The 16,080-nt window shown below is 41.2% G+C and overlaps 1 protein-coding gene and 1 long non-coding RNA gene across 4 annotated transcripts in view; one reads left to right on the forward strand and one right to left on the reverse strand.

The window, feature by feature from the left end:
* Positions 1 to 9,517, reverse strand: part of LOC123343412 — a 46,369-nt gene extending 36,852 nt beyond the window's left edge. Inside the window, exon 1 of the long non-coding RNA XR_006572230.1 lies at positions 9,320 to 9,517. This is a non-coding gene — a long non-coding RNA (uncharacterized LOC123343412). The remainder of the gene's footprint in view (positions 1 to 9,319) is intronic.
* IQCA1 (IQ motif containing with AAA domain 1) overlaps positions 1 to 16,080 on the forward strand; it is a 163,883-nt gene that overhangs the window by 94,848 nt on the left and 52,955 nt on the right. For all 3 annotated transcript variants that reach the window (XM_044978528.1, XM_044978527.1, XM_044978529.1), the window contains 2 exons: positions 6,114 to 6,251; positions 10,887 to 10,962. In XM_044978528.1, coding sequence (XP_044834463.1) covers positions 6,114 to 6,251; positions 10,887 to 10,962 — 214 coding nt within the window. The remainder of the gene's footprint in view (positions 1 to 6,113; positions 6,252 to 10,886; positions 10,963 to 16,080) is intronic.

Consider the following 16,080-nt stretch of genomic DNA (forward strand, 5'->3'; position numbering starts at 1 on the left):
GACTCATACACTGGCATCAGCAATTTGAATTGGTACTCCTAGCTCAATTTTAGAGGTTTGCACGGACTTAACTACAGCCATTTAAATATTTATTTTAATTAAAACTGATGCAACCTGTGAGTAGTCAAAGCCTTTAGGCCTGTGTGGAGGACCCTGTTAGAACGGGAAGATCTTTTCAGCTTCAAAATGGACAAGATGCTAGGGAAAATGTGCCTCTAGGTTTCTGGGACTACTTCTGTCTTTCTTTTCTGGCCTGATTGTTTCATCTTCTATCCAGTATCAGAACTCTTATCTGGTGTTTTCAGGTTTCCAGCATCAATCCCAGAAGAGGAGGCCTTGGCAACATCAGAAGTGGAAGGACAATTTAAAACATTTCAAGAAAAGAACGGCTTTTTCCAACATGCTTTCCTTCAGGAGAAAGGCTGCAGATACGATGGGTTGCTTAGGAGCCCAATACTAGTTTTAACTTCCAGTTCCTTTCCCACTCCTTTTGGGGATGGTTTACCTGATTTTCTAGGAATCTCTCTCATGAAGAACAGCTCAGAGCAGAGTGGGAGTAGGGCTGTAGAAGTAGCATCTCAGAAATACTGAGGGAAAGGCTTCTATTCATGGTACTTCCTCATATGGAAGAGGAAAGAAGATCTTTGTGCCATCATTAACCTCTGGAAACTGAACAGCTTCTTCAGAGAGTTCAGGTTCCACATATGGACAATAAATTTCTGTCAGTGTTTCATAGTTTCAGTGCAATGAGAGAGGTAGGTAAACGCCACCCAGAATATGGCTACACTCTGTTTGGGGTCTTGATCCTCCATGTCCATTTGTCACTACTGTTCGTTCCACTTTCCTCTAAAGACTGATCTGAGAAACTCAGTTCACAAAGTGCCTGCTTTCACAGAGCCATCAGACTAGCTCAGAGCAGATACATCTGTTCTTATGTGGTAGCTGACCATTAATAGCGCAATCCTTTTAACTTTTTTACTGCAACAACAGTATTTATCAAGCAGCTGGCCGTGGTTAATGTTCATCTCAGGCATCAGTGTAATCCTATATCTGGATGAGTGGCTAGTCTAGGCCCATTCACACCAAGGATTAGAAGAGTCACTCAGTCACTGCAGAGTCCCTAGGGCTCCGGGTAAAGGGAGAGATGATCACTCTTGAACCATTCATTGTGTGACAATCCCCTATTCAGCTTTGAAAATCTCAACCAAGATTCTTATTTTTCACCCTTATGAAATTGGGCCGAACAAGACAGAAGAACTGTAATTCAATACCATTACGGCAGGCTGGTGAATACAGAAAGTCTGTTCAATCTCTTTCAATATCACATTATTCACATTTATAAAACAAATATCTATCTTTAATCATAGTCTGGAGATACTTTACTTTTAAAATAATTCCAATAGAACTCAGAAGTGCCACCTAAAATAAAAATATTTGGTAACTTTCATGCAGAGTTACAGAAATTCTCACTAAATAGACCTACTCCAGAGTTGTTTGTAAATGGTTACAGTTATCCTTTAGTTACTAGTCAGAGTGGGAGGTGGAAGTAGTTTGGACCTCTGGAATCGTACTACCACTTCAGTTAGGAAGAAATTTTGAGTACCTCTGTTGGTTTTGGATACAACAGCCCAGCTGGGACAATAAAAACCCATTTTGAACTCTAGTCATTCTTTTCATCTATCCAGAAGAATGAAATGCTTCACCACTTATCAACGCAAGATATGACTGAATGGTGCTTGGGGTTTGAATTACCATATTTAATTAAATATAAACTACTGAAATGCTTGGGGAAATCCACTAATGAGATTCCAATGATTGCAATGTATAGCCATGTCTATTTTCCTCACTTTCTTTCCACTCTGAGCTCTTTAATGCATCTTTAAAAGGCATTCTTCAGAAAATATATTTTACTGTTCTAGATACGTTTCAGAGTAGCAGCCGTGTTAGTCTGTATCCGCAAAAAAAACAGGAGTACTTGTGGCACCTTAAAGACTAACAAATTTATTTTAGCATGAGCTTTCGTGAGCTAAAGCTCACTTCTTCGGATGCATAGAATGGAACACACAGACAGGAGATATTTATACATACAGAGAACATGAAAAGGTGGAAGTATGCATACCAACAGGCAGAGTCTAATCAATTGAGATGAGCTATCGTTAGCAGGAGGAAAAAAAACTTTTTGAAGTGATAATTAAGATGGCCCATAGAAGGTGTGAGGAGAACTTAACATAGGGAAATAGATTCAATTGGTGTAATGACCCAACCATTCCCAGTCTTTGTTTAAACCACAGTTAATTGTATCTAGTTTGCATATTAATTCAAGTTCAGCAGTCTCTCTTTGGAGTCTGTTTTTGAAGTTTTTTTGTTGCAAAATTGCCACCTTCAAGTCTGTCACTGAGTGGTTAGAAAGGTTGAAGTGTTCTCCCACTGGTTTTTGAATGTTATGATTCCTGATGTCAGATTTGTGTCCATTTATTCTTTTGCGTAGAGACTGTCCGGTTTGGCCAATGTACATGGCAGAGGGGCATTGCTGGCACATGATGGCATATATCACGTTGGTAGATGTGCAGGTGTACGAGCCCCTGATGGTGTGTCTGATGTGATTAGGTCCTGTGATGGTGTCACTTGAATGGATATGTGGACAGAGCTGGCATCGGGCTTTATTGCAAGGATAGGTTCCTGGGTTAGTGTTTATGTTGTATGGTGTGCGGTTGCTGGTGAGTATTTGCTTCAGGTTGGGAGGCTGTCTATAAGCGAGGACTGGCCTGTCTCCCAAGATCTGTGAGAGTGAGGGATCATACGTTTGTTTTAGCCTTAGAAATATTTTGTCTTCCCTGTTTTATTTTTTCCTGTATTGTCAGCATTTTAAAAATGTATTTTTGCAATTAAACATCAGTGTCACAGAGCTTGTATTTCATCATTACCACTGGTTACCTGACATGAGAATTAAATCTCCAACATTGTCTATAAGTATTGTTCTAACATTCTATACATTTCCATCCATCCGAGACATCACTGCTCATGATGGGAAATGTCATCTTCTTCCTTTGAGTTTCACGCTAGTCCTGTTTCGGGTGTCCAGATAGCAAGTGTGAAAAATCAGGACACTTTTTTTTCCAGGCGTATATAAGACAAAGCCCCTTATACTGAGATGTATGGTCACCCTAGTCCTGCTATAAGGGACTAGTTAACATTGCCTATGTTGCAAAACAAAAATAGCAAGATCACTGCAAATAAACGCTGGATTGTGATAACTCATATGGTTGGGCACTTTGAAATAACCTGCTTTTCCTTGATAAATTTGAGCCTTAATACCCTCTCTTGGGGTGCCTTTGTGTATGAGCCTGTTTTTGGTGCTTCCTATTAGGATTCCTCCTTTTTCCTGGTTTTTCCCTTAGAATCATAAAATCATAGAACTATAGGATTAGAAGGGATGACAAGTGTCATCGAGTCGAACCCCCTGCCAAGTGCAGGATTTGTTGTGTCTAAACCATCCAAGACAGATGGTGCCAGTTGCCTTTTGAAAACCTTCAACGAAGGAGCTTCCATTTCTTCCCTACATAGTTTGTTCCATTGTCCTACTGTTCTTACAGTTAGAAAGTTTTTCCTGAGATTTAGATTAAATCTTCCATGCTGTAGTTTGAACCCATTGCCTCTTGCCCTGCCCTCTGTGGCAAGAGAGAATAATTTTTCTCCATTTCCTTATGGCAGCTTTTCAAATATTTCAAGACTGCTATCATGTCTCCTGCTTAATCATCTCTTTTCCAAATTAAACATAACCTTTGCTCATATGGCTTGCATTCCATCCCTTTGATCCTCCTTGTCACTCACTTCTGGATCCTTTCCAGTTTCTCTATATCCTTTCTAGACATTGTTTACCAAAACTGGACACAGTACTTTAGCTGAGGCCTAACCAGCGCCGAGTAGAGCGGTACTATCACTTCCCATGACTTGTATACTATTCCTCTGTTGATGCAGCCCAAAACTGCATTTGCTTTTTTGCAGCAGCATTGTATTGTTGACTCATGTTGAGGTTGTGATCCACCACAACTCCCAGATCCTTCTCAGCAGTGATCCTCCATTCTATATTATGGAAGAAAATAGTGTCTTTGTCTTTGTTTAATTTCACTTTCTTTTCTATAGCCCAGTTCTCCAATTTATCAAGATCCCTTTGAATTTTAGCTCTATCCTCTTAAGTGTTTGTAACCTCCCGCGCCACAGCTTTGTGTCATCAGCAAATGTGATCAGTATGCTCTCTATTCCTACATATAGGTCATTAATAAAAATGTTAAACAACACCAGACTCGGAACAGATCACTGTGGAATCCCCTTGAGGCCTCCTTCCAATCTGACAGCATTCCATTAAGTTACTCTTTGTTTGTGGTTGCCCTTTCTTTAGCATATCCTACTCCTACTGTACATGTAAGGCTGCATCAGAATTTGGCTTTGCAAATATTTAGCTGAATTTTTGGATGAAATGATTCTATTTAGCTATAGCAAGTCAGTTTTCCAATACCTATTTGAAGCCAAAAAGTAGCTGACGGAAGTCTAGGATTACACATTGCAAAATGCCTTGTAAAACACGTTGCAACAATGTGTTTTTGGAATGAGCAGCAGTCCTAGATTTCAGCACACTGCAGAAGGGTTGTAACAGCCAGATTAGAAGGCCATGAACGCCACCAATTTACACTGGACAGTAGGAACACTATCAAGATGGAGAAAACTAGCAAGGTGATTATCCGGGGCAAGCCTGAAGCAAGGCTCCAAATGATTCCTGGTGTCTCTGGGAGTTCAGCTCTGTGAAAGCAGGGCCCAGATTCCCCTTTTTCTCCTGAGAGTTCAAACAGGGGGATGAAGGGAGTATGGAGGGTACTCAGAGGCAGTAAAGAAATTAATATAGGGGAGTGGGGGAGAGGAACTATTAAAAATGAAAAATGTGGGGACAGAAAAGAAAGTATAAAGGGAGAGAGAGGCTCATAGAAAGAATGATATAGAAGGCAAACAGTTGCATATAAAACGTATGCATGAGAGTGGGAAATAAAAGGGCGCAAGGGGAGAGCGAATGGCATAAAGAAACAAAGAATTAAGACCCAACACCTTTACAACTAGCAAAATATAATGGGCCAAGTCTTTAGCTGTCAGAAATGAGCTCTATTGATTTTAATAGGGCTATACCAGTTGACAATCTGGACCTCTGAGTTTATGGTCCTATAGAGTGTTTGGCTTCAGACAAATACCATTTCTAAGGGGGTCCTATATTCAGCTAGATAGTAAAGCTAGACATCCACTACATCCCTAAAGGAAACATCTCAAAGTCCACCTATATTAAATCAATCTGCTTTGGAAACACTGGGCCAAATTCTGAGGCGAGTCCAAGACTAGAAGGGGTCTAGATTATGCATCTTTTTCTTGCTTCTGGGCCCACTGATATGTTATGGCTCTGGGTGGAATTCAAGATGTTGTTTCAGTCTATAAAGCCCTGAATGGTTTGGGACCTAGTTACCTCAGAAATCACCCCTCTTCCACAGTATATTGCCACCGCTGATCTAACCAGAAGTTCTCAAGCTGGAGCTTCCTCAGTGTAAATGAAAGAAGGCACCAGGCAGGGTGTTCTCTGTGCTTTGAAACTTGCTCTCCCAACCCCCTGGGTCTGCAAAAACCCAGATATGGTAGCCTTCTGACCACACAACAAAGCCCATCTTTGTCCTCTCTTCTCTAAGGCTGTTGTAATGGGAGTGGCTTGAGGTGGATACATTTATGGGAAATCATTTGCTGATTTTGTGGTTTTAACCATTGAGGTAGATGTCCAGAGCACAGACTGAGTGCTTATCATTACATTTTTGACATGTAAAATAAATAAAATCAGTCCATTAATACTCACTAACAGCCACTTAGCAATGGGTGACATTTTGAAAATAGAGATCAATTAATGAAAAAAGCACAAGAACGTGAAACTGAAGGAGGGAGAGAAATATCAAATCATGACCCATTCTGAAAGTTAAAATGCATTTCAATTTGGCAGAAACATCCCTTATCCTGCTTCCTATACTTTAATATTCTTTATATTTAAAAACATCAAGATAATGGTGTGTGTTACTTTGACTCTCTCCCAGGTTGCTGCCGAGCTGGCTGCTAAAGAAGAAGAAGCAGCTGTAAAGAAAAAATCCAAAGAAAAGGGGAAAAAAGAGAAAAAGAAGAAGAAAGGGAAAGGAAAAGGGAAAGGAAAAGAGAAAAAAGGAAAGACGGATACTGTAAGGCATTTTAAAATATGAATTTGTTTAGTAGTTTGTTAAAGCAGTGAAAGCTTCAGGCCTGTGCAATCCACGTGGCATCGCTGGCCTCCATCCATTCAGGGTTTCTGCGTTTAGACAAACTGACTTGCCACCATTGCTTTAGCCCCACTTACAGGAGGGTTGGAAGAGGATGAGGTCCTCGTGCATTTTACGTCATCTAAGTTTGATGGCCATGGAGACTTTATTTAGGCTTCCAAAACCAGAGGCTTGGGGTAGGTGTTTGCGAAGCTGCCTGTGTCTGACAATAGCTGGAGGAAGTCTGCCTGTGGAATGTTGATGTGGGAGGATTGACTCTGGGGGGATGGATGGGAAAGAATACGCATAGAGGCTGTTACACTGCTTTAGAAGTATGGTGTGTTCTCCACCAAGCACAGGCCTCTTTGGGTATGTCTACGCTGCTGTTCCAAATCTGTGGCTGGCCCATGTTAACTGACTCAGGCTTGCAGGGCTCGGGCTACGGGACTGTTTAACTGCAGTATAGACAATGCTTAATTTGTGCCAGGGCTTGCCAGGGCCACCCAGAGGGAAGGCAGCAGGCAGGCAGCAGAGGGTCCGCTGGTCCCGCGGCTCTGGTGGACCTCCCGCAGGCGTGCCTGCGGAGGGTCCGCTGGTCCCGCAGCTTCGGTGGAGCCGTGGGACCAGCGGACCCTCCACAGGCACGCCTGCGGGAGGTCCACCGGAGCTGCGGGACCGGCGACCGGCAGAGCTCCCCCTGCGGCATGCCGCCGTGCTTGGGGTGGCTAAATGTCTAGAGTCGCCCCTGCCCTGAAGCTAACATTTTGCCAATCCAATCTGCACGCTTGCTTATATTCCAGACTAATTTTTTTAAGTACAATTTACTATCTGCAAACCATTTATTTTATAATGTAAACCAATGTTTTGCTATTCTGTAGATAGTGGCCATGTTTTTTCAATTCACTTAAAATGACCCTAAAGTATGAGCTCTTTTCACCTCACGTTGTTTGTAGGCCAAATTTATGTTTTTGCTAACAAAACTACTAGAATGCTGTCCTCCCTGAAGGCTTTGAAAGGTTGAGATTCTGTTACTCCAATCGGCTTTTTTCAATAGCAGATTCATGGAAGAACACACCAGACAAATGATATGCCAACCAGAAGATTGTGATGGATTTTAGCTGCATTGTCTTAATTCTAAATCATGCTGTGCAGTCAGAATTTTTGACTTTTGCTGTAACAGCAACTTTTGTTGTATGTGAACTTTCTAGAGTGAGTTCGTTTTTTGTAGATACCATCAATCTTTAATCTTTTAGTGATCATTATCACTGAGTGTTAGGAGGAGGGGACTCCTGGGGCCCAGACATTCCCTCACTGTAAACTCTTCTGAAGAGAAGTTATACATTTAGCTCTAACTGTGGGACACTCATATAACATGAAGACTAGGGTTTCTTAGGCAATGTCCATCAAGCTGTCTGAAAAAATAGAAACAGCTGGCCACGAGACTAAACTAAGCGAAATAAATAAGTGTCAATCTTTCTAATGCAGAGATTATCAGATTCTGACACTGTAACATGGGAGCATCCATTTACAGTATATTGGAAGTAGCTGTCTTCGTATGCCAAAGATACTAAGTGGATAGTCTGAAGACCTTTAAACCCATCCCCTTCTGCTCCAGTCAGGACTACAGAGCTAGCAGAATACCTGCTGCATCCTGGGTTACCAAGTCAGAATGCCTCCACTGATTCACACTGGTACAGAGCACCTCTGTACTGCCCCTCCCCTCAGTGCAGGACACAATATAGCCCTAAGAGAAGAACCAACTAACAGCCGTTGTATATCTCTACCTAAGTGAGGGCTTAAAGGAGTTATTAGAATTACACTGGTTAAATGACCATGTCAAACAGAGCCATGCAATCTAGGATATTAAGCAGTTCTCTTCAGCCTGAGAAGCATATACCAATATGTCCTTGTACTGCTAACTGAGGCCTTGCTTCTAATTCCCCACTCTTCCTAAATGGCCCTCCCAAAACAAAGCCCTAGTATGTCTCTATCCTGACCCTCCGCTAGTACATTGGAGAGGGTCCTTCCACACGTGCTGCAAAAATGTATCCCAACAGTACTTCAGTTTTTAAGTCACCAAGGAAAAGGTCAGGAGGAAATAGCTTCAGACCCACTGAACATTCTGAACCAATTCTGAGCTTCAAAGATTGCAGTGAAATTCATGCCCCTGACTTCAAATCCACTCTTTCATGAGTAGGGTGACCAGATTTGGGGGGGAGGGGAGGGAGTGCTGCCAGCGGAGCAGCGAGCGAAAAAAAAAAGTGAGTGCTGCCGGTGGAATGAAATATCGGGACAAACACTTAAATATCAGGACGTCTGGTCACCCTATTCACGAGGTAAGGTGATTGCTTTGTATCCCTCGGTGGATAAACAGCGATACCAAAAATGTGTCCCTGTCCTCTTACAGCTCTGGTTGAGTCTTGGTATGAAATTTTGAAGGTTTGCTGAAGAAACAACAGTACAGAACTATGAGGGTTTTATAATTTTTTGTAGTTCTCCTCTTTTTTCATGCCCCAGCCTCTGTAAAGTAATAATCAAGGCCATTATATCAGGTGTTCTGTGGCTCATTGAGATAGAACAAAGAGAACATTATTCCCTGCTTGTAATACTGAAAAAAAATCATCTTGGAATGGTTCAGAAGTATTCTGAAAAGTTCTAACAGAAGGACCTTATTAAAATAAGCGTAGGCTATAAGTCATAGTGACGCAGTCAAACAAGGCCTTGTTCCTAACTTCAGTTTTTTAAAGAAAACAAGCTTATGATCCCAGAAGGAGATTTAAATATTCCTTAAGTCTGATAGTGATCTTTAGAAATATGCATTTGATATCAAAGTAACTTCATTCTCTTCCCTGTTAAGCGCTGATCTGATTTCCCATTGGGCACTAAGAGAGAAATAACAGAAACCTAGCACAGTATAATCTCTCTTCACAAGCCTTTTATTTTTGTGACTTTTCAAGACATATGTTGAACCATTTGGAACTATTTAATATAGTAATATACTGTGTACTGACCTGCTTGTAAGACGTAAATGTGGCGGTGGTCTCTCTATAAATTTCATCTAGCCATATGGAGCTTAAAGCAACATTCTGTCATCAAGGAGATCCACAGGCAGAACCTCTTCACTGTGACCAGGAAAATGTAGCCAAGCAGCACAGTGCAAATCAATTCAGATTCTTCACAGCCTTGCAGTGTGGATTTCCCCATGCAGATCAGTCTGTGGAAAGATTCAAACACATGCTTAGTGCTCATCCAATTGTTACCCCCATATCTGTGGCTGGATTGAAACCGGTATCATCGGTTCAAGGTGCCCCACAACAGTTTATACAACATTGACTCAGCTATTCGATCATCTGAATGTAGAAAAAATATCAAGAAAATAATTCCTTGATCTTTCTAAAACTATGTGAAAAACACTTACTGCTAACGTAGAATTTAGGCCCATATTCGTTGTAGCTGTTCTCTATATATTGAATTATTTTGAAAAAAATCTATTTAAATATGTTGTATATTAATATTTGAAATGTATTGGCATAGAAATACTCTTTACTTCAAAGTATAAAATCAGTGAAGTTAGCCATCAAAAAGACTGCTTTGCTTATTCCTAAGGTTAACAGAAATAATTCATATATGTGCACTATGCTGTTCACTGGCTAAATAAATTAATGGGGAGCAATTGAGTTTTCAGGCTTCACAGCAATATTTATGTCATTAACAAAATATAAATGTATGTCTGTTATAAATGCAACTTCAAATCATCTAAATGTCATTTTGTGTAAAAAGTATGATTTAAAAAAATTAAAAGCAATGCAGCAGGGCTGGCCTGATAGTCTAAATGCAGTCCATCGCATACTGCAGGATATCCAGATAGGGGTCGCAGGCACCTCAGGCCCTGCAGAAGGTGGGAGTGCAGCAGAGAATTTGAGTTCCACCCTTGAATCCTCTTGCTTGCATTATTCTTCAGCATGCCCCTCCAGCCAATCCTCACCACCTCCTTGTCAAGTCATGCACTCTACTGATTAAAATTCCTTCATGCTTCCTTTCTTCTTTTGCCCCAGAATCACCTCCATGCCATCTCCCAGGCTGTTCCCTGTACCTGCAATATCCTTTATGATCCTTCACAGCACACTTGTCTTCTCAAAACCCATTTTTCCCTCAAACTATAATCCTCTAATTGCCTAAAAACAATCCTTATTTCATGACACCAAAGCGCTTAGCACATTGTGGCTACAGCATGAAGAAGAAGAATGATTGGAAGGTAAATAGATTGCCATGCTCAAAGGTCCCATCTACACTACAAAAGCAAGTGAGTTTAATAACTTTGAAATTAATGTGACCCAACTGGCTTTGAACACGAACTGTCCCAATCTGTGTGGATGAAGTCCAACCATATGATCAGCTTGAAAAATATGATTTAGTTCAGGGGTCTCATCCAACAATTTTCACCAAATAACTTTCTGATAATCACTTGTGAATTAAAACTACACTTGATCCCATTTTTCATTATTCTGGGACCCTGTCTTTTTAATGACTATCTATTCGGTGATTAATACAATGATATTCCATATTTTCTTCACACAGGAAGAAGAGGCGGGCTGGAAAATGGCTCCTAGTAATTTCCTCCCTATAATGGAGGAAGGAAACAACCGATACAAAGGTCAGTAGAGGGAGATAATAATCATAGTTGGTGCATTCTTCTAATTAAACTTAGATTGGATGCCAACCATGTAACATCAATCTAAAGTATGGAACATTACAGAAGTGCAAGCTTTAGACAAAGTCAAATTTGGAAGGAGATTCCTCCTGCACCTGTAATTGATTTTTGACCTTTCTGGTAACATTGGGACATCATAAAGCAAGGACCAGATTCCAATACCCTTACTCAGGCCTTTGGCTCCGATCAGCTGACAGTATGCAGTCAAAGCAGTTGCTCTCACTATAGGTGCAAGATCAGGGCCGTACTCTGTGACTAGACGCTTTGATTTCAAGGGGACGGTTATTAAAGTGAAGTGCCACTCAGTGCTAGGAAAGGTGGCAGAATCTGGCCCAAAGTATTTGTAGTGCATCTGTAAGTGCTTTAATTTTTTGTTATTTTTATTTCAGAAAAGTCATCCGTGCTTATATATAGGATTGACTGGCCACTAAATGGAAAGCTCTATCTAGCAGTTACAAGGACATTCCTTAGATTTCTTACCCTCTTTGCCCTCTCATTCATTGACAAGGCTGTTGATACACACTCTTCCACACTACAGCTGGTCACCATTTTCTGAATGAAAAGATTGGCTGTAGAAAGAGAGATTTTCAAAATGGAGATTTTTTTTTTTCTAAAAGCAGTTGATTTAAATGTTTGAGCTTCCTGCAAAGATTTTTTGCAACTTTTTTTTAAGTCAAAATGATTAGTCAAACTGACATCGAAGTTTTTTGTTTACAGAAAACTCTGCTTTTGGTAAATGAAAACTTTCAACAACGTTTTTGATTTAAAAAAAAAGAGTTTGAAATTTTCCAGTATTTTTCAAAAATTTTCAACCAGCTCTGCTCTACTCCTTCCTCCACATTTGTCCCCTTTTCCCTATCCAAAGCTCTGCAATCCGTATCCTAACTAGGAGCTACCAAGAGTATGTCTACACAGCAAAGAAAAACCAGTGGCTGGCCAGCCAATTCAGGCTCGCAGGGCTTGGGCTGCAGGGCTGTTTCATTGCTGCATAGACTTCTGGGCTTGGGTTAAAGTCCAAGCGTTGGGACACTCCTACCCCGCAGGTCCCTAGAGCCTGGGCACCAGCCCAAGTCAAGAAGTCTACACAGCAATGAAACAGCCCTGCAGCCCAAGCCCAGAGAGCCCAAGTCAGCTAGTATGAGCCAGGTGCAAATTTTTCTTCGCTTTGCAGACATACCCCAAGACTCCCCCAACAAGCAGGATCAAGAATCTCTTGAGGTAAGAGGCTGAATAGAAAGTATGGTTCATGAGCCATAGTGTAAGGCCTCAAAGGTGCAAATAAGCTACAACTATCTGACCTTGGAACACTTGAGACCAAACTCTGAAGTAAAGGTTTGAGTTTCACTGTCACTACTTCCGTGCCTAGCTTCATTATGAGAAAGTTATTTTTTTTTAATCTTTTCTTCTTAACACTCTACAGTGTTACTGACTTGCTAAATTCCTCACCTGAAACCCTTTGTTGTTATGCAATCACTCACATTACGTTGCCTCAGGTCAGCCGTGGGAAAAAGAAGTTATCAATTTGAAAATGAGTTGTAATCAGCAGAGTACTGCCCGGCCTCTACCTTGTTAACTCGTGGAATTTCTCTTGTAAATTATAAATCATGGAGAGTTGCTTCATGGTAAGACTCAAAGGAGGGCTCAAAGCCCTTGAATGCACACATACAGCTCCCACTGAAATCAACAGGCGATGCACAGAAATTGCTCCTTAATTTGCAAGGAGTGTTTTGTGTGTGCTGCTAAGCATGTTTGGGCCACTTTGGGTCTTGTCCTTGCATAGGCACAAAATGGAGGCAGAGGGCACAAGCAGCGTCTCCCCATCCTGCCGCAACAATGGGAATCCTTGCACTCAGGGCTAGCAGCATTGCCGACACCAGCCTCTGCATAAGGGGCAGGGAGAAGATGGGATGGGTTAGGTTTGTGGGGGAGCATGCATGGTACTCCCTTAATGGCCCTTGAGGGCCAGAAGGTGTCCTGGAACTCCTTCTGGGGCAACGCAGCTCCATGCTGCCCCGAATACTACCTGTTAATCCCTCAGAAATTGTGTATATTGATTGTCTACAGCTGTACTGAAAACATTGCTCAGCTACAAATGTAAAAGGTAGAAATACAAAGCGGCATGCTCCAGTCACATACCTTTGTAAGTGGTGTGTGCATCACTGGAGGGGTGAGGGAGGAGTTAAATAATTTAAAATATTTAGGTTAATATGCATGGTTGGGTTAAGAGTACTGACTCCGTGATAAGGATGGGATGGGGGGAGAGAGACTTCCCAAATCTCACAGCTAGCCCTTTCAAAAAAATGTCCATTTATTATTACTTCTGCTTGAGAGCTGATAGGGGCAAGTTAATTGTCAAAAGTGTAACTGAAAACAGATGTGTACATGTTGCCATAAATTGTATGTGTAGCCAAGGTATGTTCCTTCTTAAATCCTCCCTAACAGGATACACTTGTAGGGGCTCCAAATATGCAGGTTTAGAGTCTTGATAAATTATATGACACATTGTGACTACCCTATGCACTGAAAACGCCTCCAGGAGCACTTAACAATGAGCTTGTGTAGGCAAGAGACACTGCTAGAATCCATTTGGGGTAAATTGAAACTACAGCCTGGGATTCAGATTTAACCAATATGTAGCACATCCAGAAATCCTTAGAGAGGGAACAGTAACTCCAACGAGATTCAAAGGATAACTATGGGAATGTCTAAGCTTAATGTATTCACGGTAAAGTATCCAGAGCTGTTAAGCTTAGGGTGACCAGATGTCCCGATTTTATAGGGCCAGTCCCGATTTTTGGGTCTTTTTCTTATACAAGCTCTTATCCCCCACCCCCTGTCCCGATTTTTCACACTTGCTGTCTGGTCACGCTAGTTAAGCTTTGCCTCACTTCTTTTATCTTTGCCACTTGTGGATTGAGACGATCTGAACCAATAGTCTGGTTATGGTCGTGCACATTTCACTGCTTTTCAAAAAGTTACTAATTTCTACAAACTGCACATCCCCCACCTCATTCACAACTAACCTGCACAAACACCTGTCAGGGATGGTCTAGATACTTAGTCCTGCCATGAATGCAGGGGCCTGGACTAGATGACCTCTTGAGGTCCCTTCCAGTCCTATGATTCTCTTCTCTGAGTCTATGATTCAGTATAGTTTATTACATAGCTTTATCCTTCTACAGGTATGCATAATATACTCTACCTTCACTTAGTATGGTCTGCAATCCTCATTTAAATTACCAAGAGCCAAAAATGTACTGCTCACATGTGAAGCGCAATTTTTCAAAATCTCAAGAATCAAATCAGATAGATGGTAGAGTGACTCTGAAAAGGTCACCGGTTTTTAATATTGGATTTTTTTTTCGCTCTCCCCTTGTTTGAAAGTGCTTAACTATTGTCTATAGAAATTTTGAGGAAAACTCACCTTTAGCAGTGAATAAGCCCAGAAAATTTCATTTTAATAGGTAAGTATTATTCTGAGTGACCAAAAGCAGATGCTTACAATGGAAACGTTTAGGGAACCTTAATATCCACTTAAAAACACATTTTACACACACACACACACACTGTATATATGTAATCTCCCCTTATGCTGTAGTAAGAGGTAACCAACCTCCCCCAGAACACTGTAAATGTACTACTTGCACAACTTCAAGTTGTGGCACAAGCAATAATTTGTTCTTGTGATATTCTACCTACTAAAAGGCACTTATATGGCCCCTATCACTGAGCACCTCATATTCTTAATGTATTTATCCTCACAAGACCCTTGTAGGGCAGGGCTATTACCTTCATTTTACAGAGAACAGACAGGCTAAATGACTTGCCCAGGGTCACACAGGATGTTTGTGGCAGAGCAGAATTGAATCTGGGGCTCCTATAGCCCAGCCCAGTCCTCTAACCACTGGACAATGCTTCCTATGTGTTTGACAGTACTGTACGCTGTGGTGACATGACTTCATGTTTATCTTGCGTTGAAAGATCTCAAACCCTGTCACCAAGCGGTTGAAAGTTTCCATAAGAGTGTGATGATTAAGCATCCTCCTGTATTGATCCCCGGCTGCTCTCTGCAATTAAAATATTAACACTAAATAATGTTTCCTACATTAAAAAGGTGAAGTTTTCTGAGTCTGAGCAAGTGCACTGAAGTGCTGACGCTAACAGCCATGTGAGCCCGAAGGGCAGCCTGCTAGCAGCCATGTAGAGACAGAGAAAAAAGAAGACTCTAGAGAAAGCTATATGCATTTCAAAAAGATGATTCAACGGCATTTCACAAAAACTTGCACACACTCCCATACTTAAATGGCCCTACATGTAGCACCATGCACTTTTGACCACTCAGTGAAAACATCATGTCCTTATTCTTCCAACCTTGCTTTAAAAAGAACTTGCCAGTACGCCGTACTGGACTGGACCGGCTTACTTTCACCTCTATCTTCTAAGATTAGAGACCTCTAACCTAGTGACCAATTTAGTCCTCAGTGAGCCAGTTGCCAAGTAATATCAATAAAGCCTATTGGCTAAGGTGCAGGAAGAAGGCTGTCACTGATTTGTCTGGAGAGCCTATTACCCACTAATCCATGCACAGAACAACAAACAATTATGAAAAATAAAATAAAAAGTGTGGCTCAGTCTATGAAAAATAAATACCTAAAGCTTAACACTCCTGTGAAAACATAGCACTTGCAACCTGTTGACCCATCCAGGAAAGTGTTTAAAAATTCACATCTCTTCTATATAATATCTTCTTTCCCCAAGGCTGAAATTCCAAACTAGGGTAACCCTGGGGGACGTGCCTTCTAACTAGGGCAAGTCAACCTTTCCTGTTGAAATATTATGTGGCATCTGTCATGTTATTTGACAGGCCTGGAGTCATTTAAAGAAATTGACATCTATACCTTTTTGTTCCTTTCCTCGTTACCAAAAATCCACTGTCCTCCTTAATCGTTACCATTTTTAGTTATAAAATTTGGACTCTTCACCTGCAAAAACTATTCCCTGTGTGTAAAACCACACAAACTTTGCACGTAATTGGAATCCAAAAGAATTCTCAGAAGCAGT

This window comes from Mauremys mutica, chromosome 10 (genome assembly GCF_020497125.1).
Source record: "Mauremys mutica isolate MM-2020 ecotype Southern chromosome 10, ASM2049712v1, whole genome shotgun sequence".
In the NCBI taxonomy this organism is placed as follows: domain Eukaryota; kingdom Metazoa; phylum Chordata; order Testudines; family Geoemydidae; genus Mauremys; species Mauremys mutica.